The 25,352-nt window shown below is 39.5% G+C and overlaps 1 protein-coding gene across 1 annotated transcript in view; it reads left to right on the top strand.

Annotated features, from left to right (window-relative positions):
- CEP85L (centrosomal protein 85 like) overlaps positions 1-24,232 on the top strand; it is a 105,116-nt gene extending 80,884 nt beyond the window's left edge. The window contains exons 5-13 of the mRNA XM_063151072.1: positions 7,059-7,176; positions 9,246-9,422; positions 11,494-11,646; positions 11,931-12,085; positions 13,598-13,715; positions 14,043-14,093; positions 17,730-17,837; positions 18,214-18,427; positions 19,521-24,232. Coding sequence (XP_063007142.1) covers positions 7,059-7,176; positions 9,246-9,422; positions 11,494-11,646; positions 11,931-12,085; positions 13,598-13,715; positions 14,043-14,093; positions 17,730-17,837; positions 18,214-18,427; positions 19,521-19,684 — 1,258 coding nt within the window. The 3' untranslated portion in view covers positions 19,685-24,232. The remainder of the gene's footprint in view (positions 1-7,058; positions 7,177-9,245; positions 9,423-11,493; positions 11,647-11,930; positions 12,086-13,597; positions 13,716-14,042; positions 14,094-17,729; positions 17,838-18,213; positions 18,428-19,520) is intronic.
- Positions 24,233-25,352: the final 1,120 nt, after the last annotated feature.

Raw genomic sequence — 25,352 nt, 5'->3', positions numbered from 1 at the left:
ATTGCAGGGTTTGGTGCAATGCTGAATGTCTTTTGAGGCTGACCTGGCACTGTGGAAATCTCTGGTGTGGTCCTGGCAGAGTTTGTGTGGCAGGGGGTGCATGTAGTAGGTACATGAATAAATGCCAAATATCGGGACATATGACACAAGCTGCTGAGAATAACACTTGTGCATGCAGTGTTCTCTTGCAGACAGCATAAGTGCATTTGAACAGGACAGGCAGATTTGGAAGTGCAATTTTAGTGAATAATTCTTATCCCTTTATCCCTCAGACTGTAACAACATATACATTCTTAAAAAGTTAATGACTTGCTAAGTCATTAACTTTTGAATCCAATTCTGAATTAGGATTAGAAGTTTTCACTGAGATAAAAGAAGTAGATTTTCTTTGCCTTGTATCAAATTGTCCTGACTTCAGTAGATGGCACGAAGCTGTATGTGCACTGATAGTACTCATTTTAATGCTAGTATAAAGCTGTAATTCATTTAATTTTGATTTGCTTGTTAAGATCTGCAGCATTAGCATATCCTGAGTGATAATTTGATGCCATTTTTGAGGAACCTGAAGCTTCATACCACCCACGTGGTGAGTGCATGCTTGTATAACAGGGAGTCCTGTGCAGGGAGTGGGGCTGCAAGGAACCTCCTCAGAGTGCTTTGCTGTATGAAATACACTTTGCTTCCAATAAAAGTGTTTAAAAGATGCCATTAACTTTTTCCAATATCACAAATTACCCAGGTAACTTGTGGATGAGGCTTCTGTATGTCTTGAGCTGGTAAATGTTCAGGAAGGTTTTGTTACAGAGTAATAATTTTAGCTGTTTTAAAAGGTCACTTTTTCAGATGTGAATGCTAGTTACACTGGTGAAATTAGTTTTCATCTAATAACCTATATCTTGGCAATAAATAGAGGATGTTGGGCTAGAAATCACCTATTTAACCCGGCTGCCAGGCCCTGGGAAAGGCAAGCAGTAGTGCTGTCACTAGATAATTACACTATTGGTATGTGGAGTACCAGATGTTCCGTAGCTTTTCTGGTTGGGCAGTTTGGTGATTAATTAGCTCAAATGTTAGAAAATTTTTCCTGCTATAACTTAATCTTTCCTCCTGGGTAATGTTTTTTAGTCATCAAGTAGTTTTTGTTAGGTTTTGAGATCTCTCCAGCTGATGAGCACATCTTCTATGAAGTGTCCAAACTGGCCTCCCTCAGGCTAAGTGCTTGTCTTTCATCAGCCATGGCTCGGTGGTGTTTGCTTTTTGCAGTACAACACTGGGGAGATTTGGTCAGTTGCCATCCCAGATACTTCTCTGTGGAGCTGGTGCTAAACTATTTTGTATTCTGTATATTTAAATATTTGTAGGAAGTTCTAGTATTTGGCAGAGAACTGCAGGGGAGGTTCAAGAGTTGCTCTGTGTTTGTCCTGGCAGGAGACTATGGAAGGTGAAGAGCTCCCACCATGGGAGGGAGAGTGCAGCCCACTCTCAAAAGTGCTGTTTGTGTCTGTGTCCCTCTCATGCCTCACTCCCTTGATTAAGTAGCACAAGGCTTTTGAGAAAGTAGAGTTACTATCTGTGCTCTTGCTTGCCTTGCTTTAGCACTAGCTCACCTCAGGCTAGTGTGTCAGGCAAGCATTTCAAACTTTATGCATTTCAGAAAAGTCATTCAAAAATAGCATGAAAAACCAATCCATACAGAGCAGAAATCATGTCTCAACTCCCCAATGTATTGCTCCCCTATTTCCTTCAGATAAGTTCTGCTTTGACTGGAAGAAAGGTTCACTTAGAACAATTTCATAAAAAAAGGAGACTTTATTGCATAGGAAATTAGAGATCTTTCCTCCTAAACTTTGCTGATGCTTGCGTTCTTTGGCATTATCTTCCAAATTCCGTAAAATGTATTCACATTGTTTTTAGGACTTTGTGTACTAAGGATCTCTTTCCCTATCAGTACTCTGCACGTTGGACTTCTGGTCCCAAGAGATCATGCCTCTAAAACAAAGGGATATAAAAATTTGTATCCAACTTCTTAAGCAACAAAACAAAGCAGTGTACCTTCAGCTGCAGTATGGAATAAATTATATCTGTAATATAGATCCATGTTGTATTTTACTTTGTATCCTGATTCTGAAGAAGTCTGCTCAGACATTTTCACTTAAAGCAGAAAATTCTTCTTAACTTGTGACTTTTGAAGGTAAGCATCACTTGTCGTTTGTTTTCTTAAGAAGTTACTACTGTCCCCTCTGTGGTGGAGGAAGCTCTGTTCTAAAGTCCCTAAATTGTTTGAAGATACTGGTCTTACCTTGACCTAGAGTGTGGGACTTATGCTTATAAATGTATGCTAATTTAAAAATTAAAGTTAAGAAGAATAGCTTAGAAGTTGGGGGGATGAAGTGCTTCTCTGGCAGATGTGGGTTTCTAAGATGGGCTTATGGAGAATGGGTGAACTGGTCCCAGATTCAAGAAATATGGTTTATTTCCAGACAAATGCATATGTGAGTGTCTGTATAAGCATGTGTGCACACTTGTCCTGTGTGAATGTGAGAAAACTATATGAATGTCAGTTATGTCACACAAATATTTTTTGAGACTTGAGGAGAATCAATTTTAAATTAAGTAGTTTGTTAATGCTGGTCTCTAAAGACAGTCCAGGCTTGTGCACATTGAGTTGACTGCTGTTCTCTGCTACCCCACATCCTCATCCTTGAATTTTCAAAGGGGATTGTTTGAGCTAAAGGACAGAACTGCAATTGAATCAAAATAAAGACCTTCCTCTTTCCATTGATAAGTCATGGTTATGGTTCTAACTTTCTTTTTGCTAGTTTCAATAGATTTAGTTAGGGTCAAATAGCATTAGAAGTTTTCCTCTGAATTCTAGACAGCTTTTAAGTAGAGTCGCAGGATGAGGAGATTATGAATTGAAGTGTTTGTGGCAGGCAGAAAGACAGATAAGGAATTCTACCCTCCTCAAATGCCAAGGAAATAATTACACAGAATCAGCATCTTTGGTAGCCTAATCTCTAGTGTTAGGATTTCATGAAGGGGTGGCAATTCTGGGAAATTGGTAATTCTAGGAAAGGTGAGAGAATGGTACAATCTGCCATGACAGGTTTTTAATTTTTCCTTCCTAACAAAATATCATTGATCTGAAGTAGTGAAGCATGACTGAAGCCTTGAAGTTTCATTTACAAAAATAAAGAATGTTGAAGGTAATGGAAAAAGAAAAGGAGCAAAACGTGTGTTTATTAAGACCTGGAAATAAGCCAAAGCCATTACTTTGTGAAAATGATAGGGCTTTCTGTGAATAATCTAACTAGAATATCTAACATGTGGAAACTGGGACATAAAAGCTGGTTCAGGAGACCATAGAGCAGCACACAACCACCACTTGAGTCTTGTATGTTGTTGGATAACCTACCACTTCTGCGAAGTTCCCTCAGAAAGATTGCACCTGAGAGCAGTACAGGGAGGATTTGATCTCAGGTTATTTATGGTTCAAAAGGGGTTGAAAAGGCATAGTCCAGTATATCAGTGAAATTTAAAAAACAAAGGATGATAAAAATACAGCAAACAGGCACCTTCTGAAGGAAAAAAATATCCCTTTAAATCATTATACCTAAAGAAAAAGACAAGATGTCTTCAGTGCACAACTCTTCTGTGGGTAACTGTTCCCGGCGGTCTTTTCCTACCATGAGAGAAGTTTAGATTCTCTTTTTGTCTGTTTCTGCCCTGCCAATCCCAGTTTCTGGAAATAATATTACACCTTGAGGGACAGCTGGAAAGATTTGTGTCAGAAGTGTTTGTGAAAACAAGGTCATTAGTCTCATGTTTGCATTAATTGGGTAGAATATTTACAGTTTATGCATCTTTTAATGCCATTTCCTTCTGGAAGATCAGTTTACATAAGGAACACTAAAATGTCCGTTCCAAAAGAATGGTTTTTATTCCTGTCTTTTCTGATTTATTTTAATATTTAAACTTTTATTTATTTTATTTAAACAAAATTCTCAGCTCTGAGTTCCTTTGGTTGGTTGATGACTTCGGATCAGGGTATTGCCTCCAGTTCTCTTCTACTTTAGTCTGAGTGTAAGGGGAGGGGATGTGTCAAGATGGACACTTGAAGTAAAATAGTGATTGTTGCATTTGGACAAAGGGGCTGAATGAAACCATGTGAAAAGTGCCATGACACTCACATAGTACACCTGTAACTCTTCCTTTGCTGTCAGCATAAAGTTGTAACGCGCACTTATGGGGAAAAAAATAAGGACATTGTGAAGGAAAGCAGTTTCCATGTGCCTAGGTACAGCATCTTCACTGACCCCAGATGTGTGAGGGGAGGTCTGGTTTCTGTGCACTGAAGGCTGCATTCCTGTCAGATTCCCCCATGCCCAGAGCTGTGCCCACTTGTACTCAGATGACTTCTAGAAGCACTAAAGGTTGAGGAGCTTGACAGAAACTTGGAGGCACTAAAATGCTAAAGGCTGATTGTATTTGGTTTTGTTTTTTGGAAGTGCTGGGCTGATAGATTGCTAATAGGGAGGCTTCTGAGGACAGTGTTCCCACTTAATAGACAACCTGTGTTTTTGAGAGCAACTGAAATTTCTTTTGAATAAACCAGACCCTCTGGTTATGCAGCAAAGTGTTTGTTTCAGGGTGCCATGAGGTTAATGTTGTTTTCATAGAAGCTGTTATGTGAAGAAGTTGTGGGGTCTACACAACCTTAAAACATTTCTAGAGTGTGTTTTGTTGGCTAGGTTATATAATGGAGAGTTTCGTGCTTTGCAGAGTGAAAAGAAGCAAGCTAGTTAAACTCTGTGTTCTGTCTCATCTTGGATTAACTTGTCTCACCTTTTTTGCAATAGAGATTTGGTAGGGTAGGGAAAGGATTATGAAAAGAAATATAATCATGTAGTTCCAACTACACTGGTAGTTCAAAAATATTTTAAAACATATTCTCCAGGCTGTAGTGTTCAGACTCTTGAAATCCTGCTTGGGAGAGGAGGCACCGCTAAATTACAATCAGCCATAAACAGAAAATCCTGTAGTGGTTTTAAGGGTTATGTGACGAATGGATAAATAATTTTAAAGCAATGAATTTTTAATAGATCTGTCTAGGAAGTAATAAGGTGATAAAAAAATAAAAATTTGCTTCAGTTCATAGGTTGGAATAACTCATACTAAATAATTTTGTTCTCCGTGACCAGACATGCACAGAAGTCATTGAGACTTCATATTTTCTCATATAATTGTACAAACTTTTGGGCTTTTATAAGGTCTCTTACAAGTTAAGAGCATATTCCTTTACCTAATCTTCCAAAATAAGTTGGAAGCTTTTTGTTTGTAGTGCCATCTTACAGATAACAACCAGAATTGTGCACAGCCCTCTGATGTCGCATACTCCTTTTGTATTTGTACAAGCTTGTTCAATCTAGATAGTAGAGGGAATAGGGGAGCCTCAAAATCACCTGTGCTGATACAAAATATTTTAAGATTTTCTACAGAGTCACATAAATACATTCTCTTTATGCATTCATGCTCAATAAATTGTTCTAAGGTACCAACAAATGGCAACTTACATATACTGGTTTTCCATCCATTGCTGTTCTTTATACATATAAAAATAGGGAAACAGAAAAAAAATGTTCTTGTTATGTTTTCTTTAACACATTTGGCTGAGAAATAACTTTTACTATATTCAATATTTTTAAAATATGTTCTAGCTTTTGTAAACCAAATAATAGGGGTACAGTTGGCTGATGACTAGCTAGAAGAATGTGAGTAGCTAGAATGGTCCCTCCAGCTGGGTTTTGGCATCCTAGTAAAATTTGCAGTTGGCATCCTTCCAACTAATACGTATTTGGTATTAGTTTATAGCTTATATAATGCATATTTTTTGAACACATTTTAATGTTTCCAAGATGTTCTTCCTAAACACAACCCTTCCAAATTTTTAAAAAAGCAACAGATTTTGATATTTTTCTATATACTTTGCAGGATTTGCTTTTCCAGTGTGTGCACAGGAAAGGTCTTTTCCCTTGAAGTTAACCTGTATTTGCCATTTATCTCCTCTTAATACTGGGTTTAGTCACCTGGGTTCAGCATCATTGTTTTCAGAAAAGCCAGTCATGCTCCATGCTTAGGTGAAACTGTGAAAAAATAATTTCTTGCTTGCATGCAAATATATCCTAGACTAAAATAGAAGGAAAATTACAGAGTGCACCAAATTGGTTTAAGGCTTACTGAAAAGGTCTCTGTGTGTTTCTGGTGGGTGCTGACAACTCCACTCTGGGGTCAGGTTTTGAGGTGCCTATTGCTCCCTGGAGAGTGGCTGCACACCTCATGGGGCTGTGACTTGTGCTGGGGCAGAAGCCTGGCAGGTGTTTGCCCTGCAGGCCTGCCTAGTTCAAATGCAGTCATGATTTAAGCAGTGATACAATTTGTGTTATAATTAAATAGTGATACAGTGCTGATGCTGCTCCTGCTGTGCACTGGCCAAGCAGTTGGTGCGTGGTACTTGTGGTAGCACACAGTGCAGTATTTTACCCTAGGGGAAGGTACATCTGATGTAAAGCAGTTGATTGAGAAAGCCTTAAGCAAAGCAAAAAGCCAGACATTGTAGGGAAGCTGTGCTGATTATCTTATGTAATGGCCTTTTCTTCTTAAGTTCTTTTTGTTCCTCTTGATTTGTAAATCTCCTCAGCTTTTATCAGAAGTCAGCTTTGGTAAAGAGAGGGGCCAAGCAGAAGTCCAAGTGAAATGAAGGTGCCATTTTTGTTTGGTTTTGTTCTGCTTTCTGTATGCTTTTCCCTGCTTATACTTCTAACTGTGGCAGCAGATGGCAACAGAAGCCTCCCTCAACCCACACAAAATTGATAAGAGTTTCCAAATTGCATTTCTGCAGTTGCAGTCTGGCTGCAGTGAGAAAAAACCCACAGCTAGTGTAGACCCTGGATAGTTGAATACCATTGTTAGTGTATTCTTCAGTATAAGTCTTAAGATATCTGTTTTTTTATTCTCTGTTCCATTCATTTTTTCCCCCAATTTAAATTTGTGTATTACAGGCAGAATCAGCAAATTAACAGTTTACATCAGAAGATAAGGGAGAATGAAATACGAGCTCAACATGCAAGACTGAGCCATCTTGTGAACTGCGAAGAACCATACCTGACTAACTTACAGGTAGGATGAATGCTTTTATTTCAGCAAAGCTTTCCACTGCCCAGCACCTGGCACCTAAAAGCATCTTCACAATTTTCTGCCAGCCAGAGTGTAGAGCTTTTGTGACTCTTGATGGCTGTGTAATTGCATAGCTGCAAATTGTGTAGAGAAGACCTTCTAAGTGTTGTAGTTTACTTTATATTTGCAGAAATCTAAGTTTTGTTCAAGTCTTGTTCATACTTGAAGACTGATAAGATAAAGTCTTATAAAATAAAATAGCAATGAAAGATTGTGACACTGTAAGAGTTTTAACAGCATCCATGTATGGTAGTTCTACAGGGAGATAGTAGGAGAAAAAATAGTTTGCTAGCAGAGTATCTGAAAATAACTCATGAGAGGTTTTCTGAAGAGGAGGAGGTACTGCTCTCCTGGTTAGATGGTTAGATTTTATGGATGGAGGAGATATGAGAAGGCAAAAAGACTGGTGGAATACCTTTTGACAAGAACTTGAAAAGGATATGGTCTAGTGCTTCTAGGGAGCACTTAGTCTGAAAGGGAATGTCTGGTGGTGTTTTGAGTATACTTGTCCTAAGTTTCATCTGCCTAGCACAGGTATCAAGTAGCATAAGGATGAGGTAGCAAAGGTTCACCAAGAAATGCAGATCATTGTGAAGACTGTGGCTGCTTACAGCACACAAATTCCATCTCCAGGCCTTGGCATATCTAAAAGGCAATGTAGCAAGGGATTGTTAAAGGCAGATATGCAGGGAAATAGCTTTTCTATCCCTCTTTTATTATGTTATCTTTTTCTGTCACAAGCACTGCAGTAGGATCTCAGCTAGGGTGCTTCAGCATGACATTATTTGTGTACTTGGAATAACACAGCTGTACATAAGCTGAGACTGTGGTTTGTGTGACAGCAGAGAAATTCAAGTGGAGCCTCAGTTGAACTTAGGTATACAGACTTTTTGAGACACCTAGGAATGTCTAGGCTTTTGTTGCTTCCAGATTTTCTTTTACAAAATACTTCAGAATGTAAAGTTTTAACTTAATTTGATCTTAACCTAATTTGTAGGTTAAGATTTTTTTTTTTTGGGGGGGGGGGGGTGGGAGAGAAGATGCGAACAAAAAACCCAGACAAACAAAGGAAACAATATTGCAGAAACTGAAATTTTAGTGCACATATCATGGTATGTTATGCTTCAAATAAAGCAGCAGGTGCATTCCTCTTTCATAATTTAAAGGAGATTGAAAGTTTATAATGTATTTGGGTTTCTGCTTGATTTGTATTTGATTTTCTGCTTGCCTTCTATAAGACAAATTTATAGAAGCAAATCTAGTTTAATGAAGGTTTTAATCTTTTAATACTTTGCTGAAGGAATGTCGCTAGTTAAAGAAATTACACAGACAGTATTTTGAAAGATAACCAATTTATGTTATTAAAAGAAATTTGAAATTGAAAGCCTAATGGGATGCATCTCCTTTTTCATCCCACGTGCAACCAACTTCCATTTCATGCTTTTCTGTCTCTGGGCAGTGAAGATGGAAGTTTTGCTATACAGAACAAAAGGCAGGAGGCCTGCGTTCTGACTGTAGCTCTAGTCTCAGGCTTGTTCCTGCTTGTTCCTGAGTGATGGCTCTAAGCCTTGACTAGTATTGATGTTCTGCTTTAGGAGGATCTTGAGATTAAAGTGTCTCTTACTTCGGTATATTCATAGCAATTTTAAAGTGTTTTTCTTCTCAGGAGATGGTATGATAAAGCAGGGGTAGTAATTTGTTTCGAAAATGCTTTTTATCTGCATTTGTAGGGATTTATTTTGTTCAATGCTCCATAAATCTGAGGGGGAAAGTAGCCACACAATGTTCTTGAGCATTTATTATGAGTGTAAAGGTGTCCAACTTCTTTGTCTTTTTGCTTCAGATTCCCAAAACTCATGCTGTTGCCGTGTCTTTCAATGTTTGAAAAATCAAACCCCACCCTTCCTGACAGCTAAAAAAAAAAAATGCGGGACTCTTTTCTGCTCTGCAGTTCAAGTGTACAGTAGTGTGTGTGTGTTCATTTGTGTGATTATTTTATTTCTTTTCATAAGCAACCACAGTATGAGAGCACACCACTGCAACCTCACATTTCAGAAAGATCAGCAGCCCACCTCGAGGAGCTTGAGCGAAAGATTGCAGCCGCTGAGAGCAAGGAACTGCAACTCAGTGAAATCGTGAAACAGCTTTCAAACAAATCCAGTGAGGAGAAAAAGAAGATGGAGGAGAAAGTAAGTGTCTTTCCTGATCCACATTTCGTTTTGTCACTGTTGCAGCGGCATATATTTGCTAGAAAGCAACTCGGTATATGTGTGTCCGAGTTATTTTCAAAACATCACTAAACTGTCCATGATAGAAAAAAGATTAATGATTTCAGGTGTTAGTAATGGATTAATCCGGACTTGCAGAGAATATACCCTAGAAAGTGATACTAGGTGAAATGTTAATAGTGGTAACAGTTTTAATAAGGTATCAGTTAAGCTTTTGAGGAAAAAAAAAAAAGCTGCTCAGTATTGTATCTTGTAGTGTTCATTATGTAAATAAAATATAATTTTAAAGCATAGATTGTGCAAATTAAATCCTTATTTTTAGTGTGGTTTGTAAATGCAGCCCTCAAGCTTTGAGATGCACTTACCAGCCTGTATGTGCCTATTTAGCAGGAGTCATTCTCTTGTAGCTTTCTTAGAATGTTCAGAGTGGACTTTAGAATGAGACAAAGATATCTGTGTTCTTGGAACTGTTTGGAGACAGGGTTTCTTTGCAGGCGTATGGAATTCCCAGGGGTAGCTTTGAATGTACTCGCAGCCTTCCTTTATTGCAAGCACGAATGTGCCATTGACCAAGGGGTTCCTAATTAGTGTTTTAGGGATACATTGTCACTGTAACCTCATCTTCTTTAATTACTGGGCTTAATTTATATTAAATCAGGTTCAAGGGATACAAGTAATGTGATACAGTGAAGTGTCTGGTGGGAAGACAAAGAAGAATGCATAATTCATCTCTAAATTCTGCCTTACCATTTCCTGTGAACCCTCAGTATGCTTTTCACTGAGGCAGGAAGAGCAGAAATTGCATACTGCTGCTTCCTCTTTTGTGAGTTTTCCTGCCTGGATTGCTCCCTGTGTAGGAACTGGCAAGCAGTGGTGAGGACCTGTGCAGCAGTGCTTGTGTTGGCAGCATGGTCTGTAGGGTGGAGCCTGTTTCACTGCACAGTCCTGATTTGCCCCTTAACACCCATCCACTCTGTGCACTGAACAAAAAGCTCTCAAGGAGAGAGAGGGCAGGGAGGGACAGTGGAAAATACTCCTTTTTCCTGCCTTTCTTTCTGCTTTTTTGATCTAGGTAATAAAGCAAAATAAGTACCAGGAATACAAACAAATGTAACATAACACAAAAAGTCTTTTCCAGGCTTATGGAAAATCAAGGTGCCTACAGAAAAGGTGTTTAAGAAAACAGCTATTCTGATCTGATATCCTCTGATGCAATTATCAGACTGCATCGAAATCAGGATTTTGGCTTCCATTTTTGGTAGTTTAAGTTCTTGGTCCTCATGTTTTAAGTTGTTTTCCTAATCTAGAGGAGCTAAAATGTATCCTGATTATTTGTTGCATTTGAACATCGCAGTGGGTGAAAGAATTAACAATATTTTAAGTGTGATGGTGATCACAGGGGTTTTCAGGTGAAGGAAGAGACGAGAATGTTGACTCCATGTACAGGAGGCTTGATTTATTATTTTATGAGATATATATTATATTATAACTATACTAAAAAGAAATAGAAGGAAAAGGTTTCCTCAGAAGGCCAAGCTAAGAATAGAAAAGAAAAGAATGATAACAAAGGCAGCTCTCTCGGACTCTGACATAGCTCGGTCCTTGATTGGCCATTAATTATAAACATCCAAGATGGGCCAATCCCAGGTGGACCTGTTGCATTCCACAGCAGCAGATAACCATTGTTTACATTTGTTGCTGAAACTTCTCAGCTTCAGCGGGAAAAATCCTAAGGAAAAGATTTTTCACAAAAGATGTCTGTGACCTTTTAAGTATTAAACTTTGTGTTTTCAGTTCATAGGGTACATGGATTGTTCTGGGCAGAGGTGAAGCAGCTGTGGTTTGAGGACACATGTGGGCCTGTAACTTGAAGCTGTTGGGAGCAATAACTTTTGGTTTTGTTTCCTGCTCTTAGTCAATGCTTTCATGCAGCTGAGAGTACAATTCTTGGAGAGTTAGCAGCCTCTGCTTCCAAAGCAGGCTTATTTTTACTGTTATCATAAAACATGTACTCTTTCTTTCTTTCTTCTAGCTTAAAACTAGAGACCGATATATTAACAGCCTGAAAAAGAAATGCCAGAAAGAGTCTGAGCAAAACAAAGAAAAGCAAAGACGAATTGAAACGTTAGAAAAATACCTGGCTGACCTTCCTACACTGGATGATATAGAAGGGCAAACTAAACAGGTACGGTAAAGGGGGGTTTGTTTTACATTTTATAAGATATAAGTAGGCTCCCTAATATCTGTTCTCTGATATTTTACTGTTTCAAAATATATTTTTTTCACCCTTATGTTTAGGAAGAGAAGTATTTCAGTGTTTTAGAAAGCACTGTCGATATTAGGATTTTCTCACAGTCAGATAAGTGACACTGGTGTGAAACTATGCAGCAGGTCACTGCAAGGCTGTGGTCTGACACAAGGCCTTCTGCTGGTGTGACACTGTGTCTCACTAATGTAACCTTCTGTTAGCTGCAAATTCTAGAAGAGAAAAACAAGCAACTTCAAGAAACCATGGCTGAGTTGGAAAAGAAGCTCGGAGAGGCCCGGTCACAGTGCAGAGAGAGAGAATTACAGCTGGCATCTCAGAAGAAAAAAGAAAAAGAGCTGGTCACAACAGTGCAGAGGTATGAGCAGCTGCTGGGGTGGGTGTGCTTCCCCACCTGATGTCAAGACCTAATGCTATTGCAGTCTTAATCTATTACAATGCTAAGAACTTTTTATGGTAAGGGTTTTACAACTTGCTTTGTGGCAAGTTGTAATTAATACCAGAGAGAAGAGTGAGCCTAGGGTGTTCTTTGCTATCTGTCTTTAAGGGTGTGGGACACTACAGCAATAGCATCACAGCCTGTTGCCAGAGAGAGGATGCAGCAAAGTTGTGTGGCAAAGGGACATTGTATAGAAGCTGTCAGTAGGGCTATTTCTGGATATTGGCTGATGGATATATCAGGGAAGGGTCAAAGATTTCAAGAAATTCCAGCCATTTCTTACCTTTTTATCGAGGGTGCAGGTATTTACAAGAAAATTTAGCTGTAGCTAGTGTGTTGTCATTGAACTTGCCTAAGTATGAAAAAACAAATGGGACAGATATCCAAGAATACCCAGGTAAGTCATGGAGACTTTGTTACTATGTTCTATTTTAGGGGACCTACTTAAACAATTTTTGTTTTATTAAAGGGACGAGGGAAGCAGGGGAGAATCAATGTTAAGTATCTGTGGATGTTCCTGCAGTTTATTGTCCCTCCCTTGAGTAAAGGTGCATGCCACAGGAGCCTGAAAGGTTTCCATGATGAAAGGCGAGCTGGCTGGGACACCTTGCCAAGCCAAATTGTTGACACATTGTTTCCATCTTACCAATGGAAGGCCTTCGTGCTCTCCTAATCTAGAGGGGGATCATTCTGTCTTTTCTGAAAGCCTACAAATAGTTGGGGTGACCTCTGGTTTCTAAATTAAACAGCAAGATTAGCACTAATAAAGTGTATTTCCTTTCTGAGAGAAGGTGAGCAGATGGAGGCTGTAGCTACACGTATGGGTTGGGTTGAGCAATGGAAGGTCTGAAGGCCATGCCCTTGTGTGGGAGCATTCCTGGCAGGAATGGCCTTGGGCTCCCCATTACGAGTCACAGAGGGTGTGATGGATGGGGCACCAGCACTGCTGGTGCACAGCATTTGATTCTGGACTCCCCTCTGAGTTGTATGTGCCCCAGTGAGACAATCTGATTTTAATGCTCCCAAAGCTGTGAAGGTTCACAGATGCCTCTGACCTGTGCTTCCCTTCCCCCAGTGGCACAGAGCAACTGTGAGCACTGCAGAGCTTTGCTTTGCTCCTCTGTGCCCTCTCTTCCTACACAGTACTGCTCTAGCTGTGCCTGTTGGGACACTCAGCACAGAGTATGGCACATAAAACCTGCATTCATGTGTATGAATCTGCCTTGTCAGTGCCATTGCAACTTGAATAATTTAAAATTTTTGCATTATTCATGCACTGTTGGTGCATGAATCACATAAGGCTGGATTCTGCTAGGTACAGTTTTATGGTTCTGGTTGGGAAGATGGTGCAAGTTTCTGATTTTTTCCTAGAACACACAACCTTCTGGTTTCTATTAACCCACCTAATCTTTCTTTCATGTTGAATGGCAGTTTACAACAGAAAGTAGAAAAATGCCTGGAAGATGGTATTCGGCTTCCTATGTTGGACACAAAACAGCTTCAGAGTGAGAATGAGAGTCTCAAGGAGAAGAATGAGAAAGCCAGTAAGGTTAGTCTGCAGATAATCTGCTGGTGGCATCTTTAACCTTAAATCTTGCACTTCTTTTTTTTTCTTTTTTTTTGATTTAGAAATAAATATCCCACTAAAGAATTACATATTTGTTGCTAATTCAGATGACTTTTCAAGACCTGCCTGTCTCTGTTCAGAATACTGATTTTGCATTAATTTTGCGTTCTGTCAGAGTGGAACTGTCTTGTCATTTGTTTTTTTTTAAAGATGCTATTTAGAATCTGTGTCTACACACCTGTAGGCTGATTTTTAGACAATGATCTGAAGAGATTTAAGTCTTCTAAATTGCTGAATTTTATATTCCAGATAATAGACAATCAACAAAGTCAGATAACTGGACTGATTTTGGACATGCAGGTAAGGAAGAGTTTATATTCTGTTGTTTACTGTGTGCATTTTTAGTTCACAAGAATGACATAGCTAGAGTTTAATTTTATTATTTTATCTTTCTGAATAGGAGTCAAAGGGAGAAATGCCAAAAACCTAATCTTATGGGTGGACTGTAGTCAACCCATGTTCTCTTGCAGGCTCATGGTGTAGTTGTTATATCTCTGTGGTTTAGCACTTCACTGGTACTCATCAAAAAGTGAAAAACTGTTGCTATGTTGCATCCTTATCCTGCTGGTCTAGCGGATCATCCAAAGTACAACAGCGCTGTTGCTTAGGGGCTTCAATGTTCAGTTTGTTAGAAGAGACAGGTGCCTTTCTAAATTATCTCACTTCATCCTGTTCAATTGGTTTCTGACACTTAGATACCTTAACTGTCCTGCTGGATGTTGGGCAGCCAGCTTGCAGCCAGAGATTTTTCTAGACAGCAGAGGTTGTCAGCTAGGAGTCAGCTGCAGCTCTATAGATCTGATTAAGAGAGTGTTGAAAGTTACTCAGTGACTGCTGTTTGTTGTGGAGAAAAAGAAACATTAGACAGCTTTTAGAAATGAAGGTATTTCTTGTCATAGAAAAAGCTGATAATTTAAGCAAACCCAAACATCTGTTTTCAGCAAATATAGAAGCCAAACTCTAGTTTCCACATTCCTCTCCTAGAATGTCATTTGTCTGTTAGAAGTTGTCTCCCACCGTTAAATTGCTTCCTTTCTCTGCCGTGGTAAATAGGAGGCCTGATTCCTGTCAACAGCATTTGTTTTGTTAGATTGCAGTGTGTGAAATATATCTCTAGAGAGGTAGGAGAATTTAAGTTGCAACATGAGGTATTTATGTTAACTGAAAAGGAAATTGACTTATTTAGCTTCTCAAGATTTGAAGAAGGTTTGAAGAAGACTGATTTTATCAAACTGAGATGTTTGCATGGAGCAGACTGGTATGTGCAAAAATTGTAATACAGGCAGCTGTTGTTTCAGGTGTTATATAATTAAAAAGAAGTTCAGCTGAACTTCATAACTTTTTTGAGGTTCTCTGCACCTTTTTGTAGTTAAGATTATTTACGTATGTGCTCCATATATATGTTGTGCTTATCAGAGATAGACACAGCTTGCTAGGTATGTTACCAACCTAAATCTTTCCATGTTTCCTAAACTTTCTGGTCTTTTTCTCACCATCACCTTTATGTTGGGACTAGTGATCTTTAGTGTTTTGTGTGCTTAGCCTGACATGACTTTAGGGAGCTGGACTGGGAAAAGCTGAATAGTTGTGACTGTCTGTGAACAGGGTACTGTTCTGTTCTCCCGGACTTCCTCTTTCTTTTCCTCTTGAGGTGTTTTATATGAGGACAGAAAATAAGATTTGAAAGTGGTGTCAGCCCTTAAATTACTTGTAGAGTATAGGAGCTTCTTTGTATCCTTGATCTCCCTGGCCTTCCATACTTGTGACCTGGGAAGCACTGAAAATTAGCTCATTGGAAATGGAAATCCCTTATCAGCACAGAGATGCAGTTTATCTTCTGCTAAGATGATCTCATTTTATTCCATGTCTTCTGCCACATTGTAAATTTATGCTTGGGAATGTATTTCAGTTCATTGGTTTTGACTTGCAAGCTGAAAACAAATTGTGTTTCAGACAACAGTTATATAAAGCAGTATTAGTTTCTATTTGCTCGTAATCATGGTGAAATTATTTTGATCTTCCTTGTATGGTTTTACTTCATTGATTTGTTATTCTGAGTGAGAGGAATTAAAATTTTTGTTGGCCTTGGCAAGATGCTGTGCTGCATATGTAGTGCACCTTTAGAAAGAGAAACATTGTAGGTGACAGTGGTGTTTTAAAGAGAAATTCATATATACATGATTAATTTGGATATCACAAAACGAACAGTTTTGGTACAAAAAAAGAGAGTAGAAGTCAGATTGTACAATGCCTATGTTACCCAAAGCACCCTTGTCAATCTTGTCAGTCACAATAAACCCCAACTCTGCCAGGCTGGGAGTATTGCCACCAAATTGTAACTTTGGAAAGCATATGGAAGAATTAAGGGTGAAGTATAAGGAATTCACAGCACCATGCGGAACATGGAAAACTTAGCACTATAGCTTCAGTCAGGCTGTTCTTTTTCTGAGCTTTAAGATGAGGGTAACCAGAGAATGATAGATCTTAGATGTATCTTTTAAATATAAACACTGATTTCTACTTCTAGTAGTTCCCATTACATGGAGCAGTTACTGAGCTGAACATGAGCACATTGCATGGAATATTCTAAAAGTTGTTTTTTGCTTCATTTGCAGAGTCATGTAAGTTTAGTGGCAGATGTAGTTCTGAAAATACACTGGGAAAGGTTAATATTTCTCACCCTGTCTTCCCTGCCACCTCCCCCCTTCCAGAAGGCTGCACAATCAAACCTTTTCTGTCTGTTGTTGACATGAACATGAAACATATAAGTGGTAGTCCTAATGCATCTATCATAGCTTAGGCACTGGGTGTCTCTGAACTTGATCTTCCAAATATCTTCCAATTTTAACAGTCATTAATGAAGCTGGGAGGGTGTTTTTGGCATTGCATTGCCCTGTTCACTTCGTGCTTCTTAAGTATGACATCTGTACGCCACAGATGGAGCTTGAAGAACCTTCAGTCCAACCTAGTAATGGCGATTTTTCTCAGTAGATAATGTTTATAAAAACCTGAAGGCAACAATTCAGCATCACTGCAGGTTCTGCTCATCTGCAAGCACGCAAAGGAAATGCCTGAAGCAGTTATTTCCTGCCCTCTCCTGGCCCAGGGTGTTTCCTCTGCCTCCTTCCTCCCACTGGTGTGTGTGGCTGTGCTCTCTCAAAGAGCTTATCTTTAGGATACACGTTACTTCAGCACTTCCTTTCGAGGGGCACGCTGTGGGTTAAAAGAGCAGCAGGTCAAGTGTACGAAAATGGTTTTAAAAACAAGTAATCATATCTGGGTTCTGCCTGCTCATTCCTACTGCTGACGTGAAAATAAAGTGTTAGGGGTTTTTTAGTCCACATTAAGTCTGTAAATGTTAGCACCATTGTTTTCCAGTTTTGCAAAGTGTGAGACAGAGTCCCCACTGCTTGTGTGGCGTCGAACTGAATGTGCAGGGAAATTTTGTCAATGCTGCAGCACCTCCTGTGACTCGCCAGACCTTTAAAAACTTCATGTAGTGTTGGACCTGCCTTGCCTCTCATTACTCCCTGCCTTCTCATCAATACTGGTAAATCTTACAGGTGGCAAGTCACAGCTGAAGAGATCTCTCTGTTTGAAAGCACCAGGAGTTTATGTAGTCTCTATTCATTGTTAGTATTCAGATAAGATGGCTTGAATATTCCTCTTTCTGAATTTTGCCAGATGACCTGAAAAGACATATCTGCAGGTTTAAAAGCCAAGTAGTGGAATAAATATGAGTACTTTCAAGAGTAAAGGCACCTGTGCTCATGCTGGATTCACCCTGAAAATTCCATTTTGGCAGTATCTCATGATTTCTCAGTTTGAGCTCTGTGGGTGAAAGCCAGGGAATTGACAGCAGGTGATTCTGTACTGCAGGAGTTTTTTTTGTTGTTGTTGTTTAAGATCGTTAACCTGTGTTTTCATTCATTTCAGTCTATGCAAGAGAAGCTTTCACAAGAAAAGCTGATAATTCAGAAGATGACAAATGAGCTTGAAGAAAAAGAAAGACATATAGAGCAGCTGAATAAAACTCTCTCTGAAGTAAGTAAAATAGCACTAGTATTCCAACCCCCCATCACATCAGAGCCAGGAAGAACCTTATAGAATAAGATCCCCTGGTAGGGCTTTATGAGCTTTATTATGTACTTAAATATCCTGGCTCCCAAGCAGATACATAATGCATACCACCCCTGTCTAAAGAAGTGAGAGTTTAAAAGGTGAAGATGCAGAAGTAATGACAACATGAAATAGCCCTATAAAAGCTGTCTGTATGCTGTTCTTTAGAGGGCTACAGAAATATTGATTATATGCTTGAAAATTAATTATTTTTAATTGTGCTATTTGTGGCTTGAAACTTTCTGCTCCATTGAATGCTGCAGACTAACTTTCCCCTTTTTTCTATTTGCTTTTCACAAAGAACCAAAGACTGATGGAAGAGAATGCCCGCCTGAAGGAGCAGATGAGGCTGGTGGAGCAGTCCAAGCAGCCAGTGTCTGAGAAGATGCCTGTAGCAGACCAGTTGTTCAAGGAAATGTCCCACTGCTTGTTTGACTTGAAAGCACTGTGCAGTATTCTTACCCAGAGAGCTCAGGGCAAGGAGCCTAACCTTTCCTTACTGCTGGGAATCAGATGTAAGTGATGTTGACTTTCCACTGTTTAATAAATGTTTTGACACAAAGGAGTAACAGTTTAGCTAATGTGGTGCTTGAACTTGCCAGCTGGACAAGCTTGTGTCCCCTTGCTGTGCAGCTGGAGCAGTGGTGCATGAGCTCATGGAGCTCTCTGGAGAAGCTGGGATCTTAGTGCCTCTGGGCCACTAAATGCATGTGACTGCACAGGTCCTTGCCAGGTCAGGAGAGCAGGTAGCTGGCTCTTCATGTGGACCCAGTCATGGATATGTTCACTGCTCTAGAAAAGAAAGGTGTGTAGCCAGGTGTCTGTCCCTCCTGAGACACACTGCAGTCACTGTGAGGGTTAACCACATCTTGTACTTTGGTTTTAAAGCCTTTGGGGTCAAGTGAAAGGAATATCCATCTGCTGTTTGAATATGTATAGGTCTTATTTGGGAGTGGGGATGTCCAGGTGTTTGAAATAAGCCTTGTGCCTGTAACTTCATCTCTTGTGCTGTTCATCCAGTCTTCAGCATTCACTAAGCTGTTAAATTTAACCAGGAAATGACAAGCACACCCTAAAATGCGCTAAAACCAGTCAAAGTTTATGTTAGGTCTTTCCTTCCAACAAGCTGGTTGTGTTGACCTGAATGTATCATATTTGGATGTTTCCTGAATGTTAATTAGAATTCATCAGGTGGGTGGGTTGCTGAACTGAACCATCAGCAAGGTAGAAAGGTAAAGTACAGTGTGTATGCAGCAAGAGCTGCTACACACCTGCTAGCCCTCTTTTCTGAGTGGCTGTAGAAACCCCCAAAGTCTCTAGAAATGCTCTTTTCATTTTTTTTCCACTGTTGTTCTGATTCATCAGACTTTAGGAAGTCTAGATCTTGGTGCAGACAGAAAAGCATGTCTTTCAGAGAAGAACTGATGGGCTCTGAATTGAGTTTAAGTTCACTTGGTACCTTATTTTGTAGACTTTTCATCACACCGAAGCATGATTTGTCTTGATGTAAAGCAAGTGACCTGCCTCTTATTTCCAAGGAGGTGACTAGTTGCAGAATTCAGAGGCCACAGCTGCTGGAGCTTTAACCTTGGGTGTTGTTTTTTGTAGCACTGAGCTGCTCATCTGAAGAGAGTGAAAATTACCACAGCACAGAGACCCTTTCGAAGAAGCTGTCGGACGTTTGCCAGCTGCGGAAGGACATCGATGAGCTGAGGACTATCGTGTCGGACCGCTACGCTCAGGACATGGGGGACAACTGCATCACTCAGTGACAGCACCCCGTCCTGTAGCAAACTGCTTACTAGGTCCTGCTGTGTCACAGGGCTTTGCATTTCCATTAAGGAGCCATATGGGAGGGCTGCAAATAGCACCAGACACGCATCTCCGAGCGCTGTGTGTGATGGATCTCGGGAGTCGGGTGTGCAGGGGGCAGTCATCGTGTGAACAGTGGTACAAACTGCAAGAAATCTCTTCTCCAAACTACTGAATGTAGGAACAAGCTGTGAAGAATGATTCAGTTGGACTCTCTGTTTCCTTCATTTGGGCTCATTTTATTACTTTGCCTAGTTTTTGGATCCAGAGCTTTGGAACAGCCGTGCTGCTACAACTCTCAGTCCTTTCCTTCATCAAGGGTTTGTGTGGCATTATCTGAGTTCAGATCTTAGGGGAGAGGGTTGAAGAACCTATGCATGTGTATGTCTGGCTGTACATGATGAAGCCAGAGGCTTCTACCGCTGCACTTCACTCTAAGAATTACAATTAGAACAATCTTGGGACATTCAAAAAGTAATTACTCTCCAAGTTGTCAAAAATTAGGCTATAAGAAAGATGTTTTTAGCAATGGATGTCTACATTGTTTGTCCAGTAGCAGAAAAACCCCAGGTTTAACTCCTTTATGCAAACAACTCCATAAAACAGAGCTTAACCAGATTATTTGAAGCACTCCAACATTGCTGTAAGAAGTTGGAATAGGTCAAAGTCTGTGACAAACCAGAGAAGCTGCAAGACATAAAACCGCAGCTTACTCCATGTGTATAAGAAAAACCTCCCAAAACAACCAACAACTGTATTTTAGTGTTTGTATTTCTTTTTCCTCATAGGTCGTTTCCATTTCAAAATGTTGCTGTACTTTGTTCCTGAAGGCCTCTGATAAAGTTGTGCACCACCTCAGCCATTTTTACCACAACTACAAAACGAGTGTTTGACTCTTGGCAAAATGAAGGCTCAAAACAGAATGTTTCCCGTTAGCAGTGTAAAGTACTTGGTAATCTGAGGACTGAAAAATTTTCCACATTGTTTGGCAAATCTTGATTTCTCCATTTTTGTAGGAAGCAATTACATAAAATAGTAAGCCCATGTTCCATAGCTTATTCAATGAGTGTCACTTGGCAGTGCTCTTTAACTCCCATGGGACTGATGATGTTTCCAGAACATCCTTGCAAGTTAGTTTGCCCAGTTATGAATGGTGGAAAATAGTATTTAACTGAAGGAGACAAAAACTTGCAAAGAGTAAAACTGCTTTTAAATCACACTGTTAAGAAAAATACATGCATCACTTACTTGTGTGGTATTGCAGGAAGGTTTTAGATGCCTTAAGGTGCAAGTCAGTCAGCTGATCTGGAGTGGGGATAACAGCAGAAATCTCTTTGAAAGCTTAGCAATTCAAACTAAGTTAATTCTAGGGTAACATTTTTATGGCAAAAGTGGATATCTTCAGTTTTCTGATCTGGTGATGTGTTGCTTTCTGTTTATTGTTTAACAGTTACTGTTAATGTTGTTTTTTATAATTTAGTGGTTTAATTGTTTTTAGCTCTATGGATTTATTTATTTGACAGTTTTCTCTGTCCTGAAGTAGACTTGGACTAATTTGTGAAAAATAGTGTTGCTATTTATACTACTGCTACATGGTGTTATCAAATAGATTAATCTGACTGATTCAGCTCCTGTGAGCACTAAAGCAGTGTTTAGATAAAATCACAAGTGAAGTTATCTAGTGTCTACTTCAAGGAAAAAGGCCATTTTATTTTAAATTTCTCTACTCTTTCTGTAGGCACACTTCAGTCTCTCCATCAGGGCATAATTTGCTCCAGTCTTCATTGTCCTTCTCAGTGGTGTGATACAGGTGGAGTTGGAAGTATAATTGTGCTCTTCTCATTGATGTCATGAGTTCTGCTATGAGTGGGGGGAAGATGTTCTGAGCTAATCTGCATTCTTACACTGCAAACAGATCAATGGTTGTTATCTAAAGGGGTGATTTACTCTGGTAGCTCATAACAATATTAATTCCACATTGATACACACCTGCTGCATCAGAGGGGTACTTTTATACCAGTGCAAAACTGAAAACAATGATCCATGTACCAATGGGCTTGCACAGTCTGCTGTGCCTCTGACAGTGCTGGCTTTCGTGACTAAGGCTTCAGCTCATTCCTCTGGTGTGGTTGATTGGGTTTGTCCCTGCAGTGAGGCAGTCTTTAGTTTATGGCATCTGTCTCCTATCAGAATTCAACAATAGCATTTCAGATAATAAATTAGAAATATTAGGGAGAGAGGAAACCTACAAGTTACACATTATTGCTTCCTTAGATGGCAATGTTGTACCTATAAAAAAATCACCAAAACATTAATCTACATTTGATAGAAATAACAAGGAGTTGAATATAGAAATTACAGGGGAGCAGGAGATCTTCTGAGTCACTTGGAACTATTAAGCTTGTCACTTGGTTGGTATTTCTCCACTGTCCCTCCTGCTTAATGATGATACTGTACTGCAAAGTTGAGATCACTAGTTTATATTTGCCAAGCACTTCAGAGCTTTTATGCTCTTCGAGTATTAGTTGAAAGTCCCTCTGGGAGGGGATCCCATTTTATTCATAATACTTTTGATTGCAGTGCTGTAATCTTGTGTTCTAATGTTTTTGTTACAAAACCTGTAATATTTATGTTGACTTGAAAGCACTTGATTTAAAACCCCCTGAGTTTATCTGCCTCAGTCAGATTAAAGTAGGGAGGTAAATGATGGATGTGTGAGCCAAAGAAGCAGACTACCAATTGATTATTTACAGTGATACAGTACTTTGCTTTGATTTCTTAAAATTTGGCCTGTTGTAGTGGTAGCAATTACTATATATGCATCAGTTTACAGATGCCTCTAAATGGAATAAGCTTTGTCTAAGATATGCATGACTGTTTAATTGGTTAAAATGTAGTGTGTGTGGTCTCATTCAGCATATTTAATACAGAGGTGATTAACGAATGTTAACATTGGAATTGCTTCGATTTAGTCATGACAACTTTTTGCTGTAGCTATTAGACAATCCCAAGGGCTGAAAACAACTGCAGATGAATGGATACTGTACTGTTCTGGCTGTCAGCAAACTGTACATTTTGTACAGTTCCAAGTAGAATTTATATGACCCTCTAGAAGATACTTACAGTAACTACTGTATTTAAGAATGTATTTTGAAAAAGACATGAAAAGTAACTGTCTTCTGACAAGCTGTAGATGATGTATTCACTATATAGAAGTATTTACTATATAGAAGTAACTCAGCTCAGTCATGTAAATGTGATTTAGGTTGCTGAACTCCGCTGTGCAGCTTTGTGGTGTGACAGGTGTGTGAAATTGTGGAGATTTGCTGTAACCACCCACTCAGGCTCCAGCATTTGAAACTGATGGTGGGCACGAAGTCATTCGAGAGCTGAAATTACGTCCTTTTCACTTCAGAAGGCTTCCTTCCTTCCTTTGCCCTTGCTGCCTGTCTTTAGTTTCATACATTTTTTTGGTTTTTCTTGGGAAGGGTAAGAGCACAAGGAAAGGAAGAAAGCAAACCCTTCCTCCATGACCTGCTGCCATAGCACGGGCAGTGACAGCAAGCTGGGCTCTCTCCATCAGGGCACAATTTGCTCCAGTTTTCCTTGCCCTTCTCAGAGGTGTGATGCAGGTGCAGTTGGAAGTATAATTGTGCTCTTCTCATTGATATGATGAGTTCTGCCATGAGTGGAGAAAAGATCTGAACTAATCTGCGTTCTTACACTGCAAACAGCTCAATGGTTGTTATCTAAAGGGATGATTTATTCCAGTAGCTCATTAGCAATATTAATTCCACAGCTGCATACCTTTGTGCCTTTTTAGCCTGAAGTAAATAAATGTATGTCCCCATGGAACTTCAGATAAGTTGTTAGCGTGCTGATGACTGCACCTTGTTTTCTTCTCACCTGCCATTACTTTGTTAATAAGCTTTTGTAGTAAGAACTCTTGCATAATGTCTAGAAACAGAAATACTGAAAATAGGTACTTGGTGTACACTTTGAATGTTAGGCTGGTTGTTGTATGCAGCTTCTTTGAATACGATGTGTGAGCAGGAAACACAAATCATAATGTGTTTTTTCTGTGTATATTAATTACAGTATATCATTAGTTCAGTGGGGAGGAGTGTCTGGAGCTCTCTTTTAAAAGCACAGCTGACATATGTACTGGATCAGTCCCTGAAGACTGGTAGTTTTGTAAATTGGGTTCAATTTTTGAACTGCTCAGAATACCTCATATGTAAATAGAGTTGTCATGACTTAATCACAATGTGTTCATTGTAAAAAGTAACGGAGCCACTGGCTGGCTCAGCTTTAGGCTTGTTGTTCTTGCCTCTTTTTGTAATTTTTTTTAAAGTAGGGTTTACAGCTAGAATTTTGAATGCCAAAGTTCTATTTATTAAATAATAATAAAAGTTTTCATTGTTAATGACTGGTATTTTTCCACTGGAATTTGTTTGTTGATGTTTGGGATTTGTATCCACAGAGCAGAAATAAATTTTGTAACAAAAGTGAATTTTTCACGGTTCTCATTTGTCCAGTATCTGGCATGTGACAGAAGTGATCAAAGCTGGAGGCAAGAAAGGAATCATGAAACATCTTCCCAGCACCCACCCCAGCTTCTCTTGAGAGGTCTGTTCTGCCAAAATACCATTGACCAAGCTCTCCCTTCTAGGCCTTATGTTTTGTTGTGTTTTATTTTTTTTATTTTTTATTTTTATTTTTTATTTTTATTTTATTTATTTTTTTTAAATCAAGGTCAATATATAAAATATATTATTTCTGTATGATAAAAGGATTTTAGAGCAGCATTCCCTGATCTTTTTTAGACAGATGCTCCTGTTGGCTGATTGGAGAGATCACAGGTAGGTCTGTTTAAAAGACTAAGCACAAAATTGTAGGCAGAAGTCAGTAATCTCTGCTGCATGGAATACTGCAGGTCAGTACAGCCCAACACAACCAAGCAGCATTGACTTCTGAAAAGTCAAAGGGTAAGGATTTTGGTCAATCTGACAAGAGTCTTCACAAGTGTAGAGGGAAGTGGGGTCACCCAAAAGGGGTTTTTTCACAGTTCCTTTTGGTAAATCTTGGATCCTGTTTGGAGCATCAGGTGCTGAACGAGCTTTGCATGTGGAGTGGTCTCCTCCCTTCCTCACCCTCCATTGTGCAGAGGGCAAAAGCTGGCACTAGCTTTTCTTTTCAAAGGCACTGAGAAATGCACTCCAGTTAGGTAATGCATTATATATGGCAGACATCACTCGCTTTCCTCCAGAATTGTGACTGAAGGTTGCACGATAGGTTTCCAACTCAAAAACATCCATGTAACAGGCTGCACAGGTGCCAGCTTTTCATAGATTGCTGAGGGTGGCCTTTTGTGAGCTGCTGCTCAAAGCCAGGTTTTGTTTCAAAGTACAATGACTAAAGCACTGCTAGCAACAGTAGTGGTAGAAAATGTCCGGTTGCCTCTTGTTCCACAAACAAAATACAACTCCACATGTGGGTAAAAATGAAGCCTTACACAATAACGCTGCAAATAACACCGCAGCATCTTGAATGAGGACAATTTGCAACAGGTAAATCTGTGGCACAATGCCTTCCTTATGTAAATTAAGGCTGCATGCCAGGAAATTT

The sequence above is a fragment of the Melospiza melodia genome, chromosome 3, assembly GCF_035770615.1.
Source record: "Melospiza melodia melodia isolate bMelMel2 chromosome 3, bMelMel2.pri, whole genome shotgun sequence".
Lineage (NCBI taxonomy): Eukaryota > Metazoa > Chordata > Aves > Passeriformes > Passerellidae > Melospiza > Melospiza melodia.
Note: the sequence above shows the minus strand (reverse complement) of the source record. Positions and strands in the feature narration are given on the sequence as shown.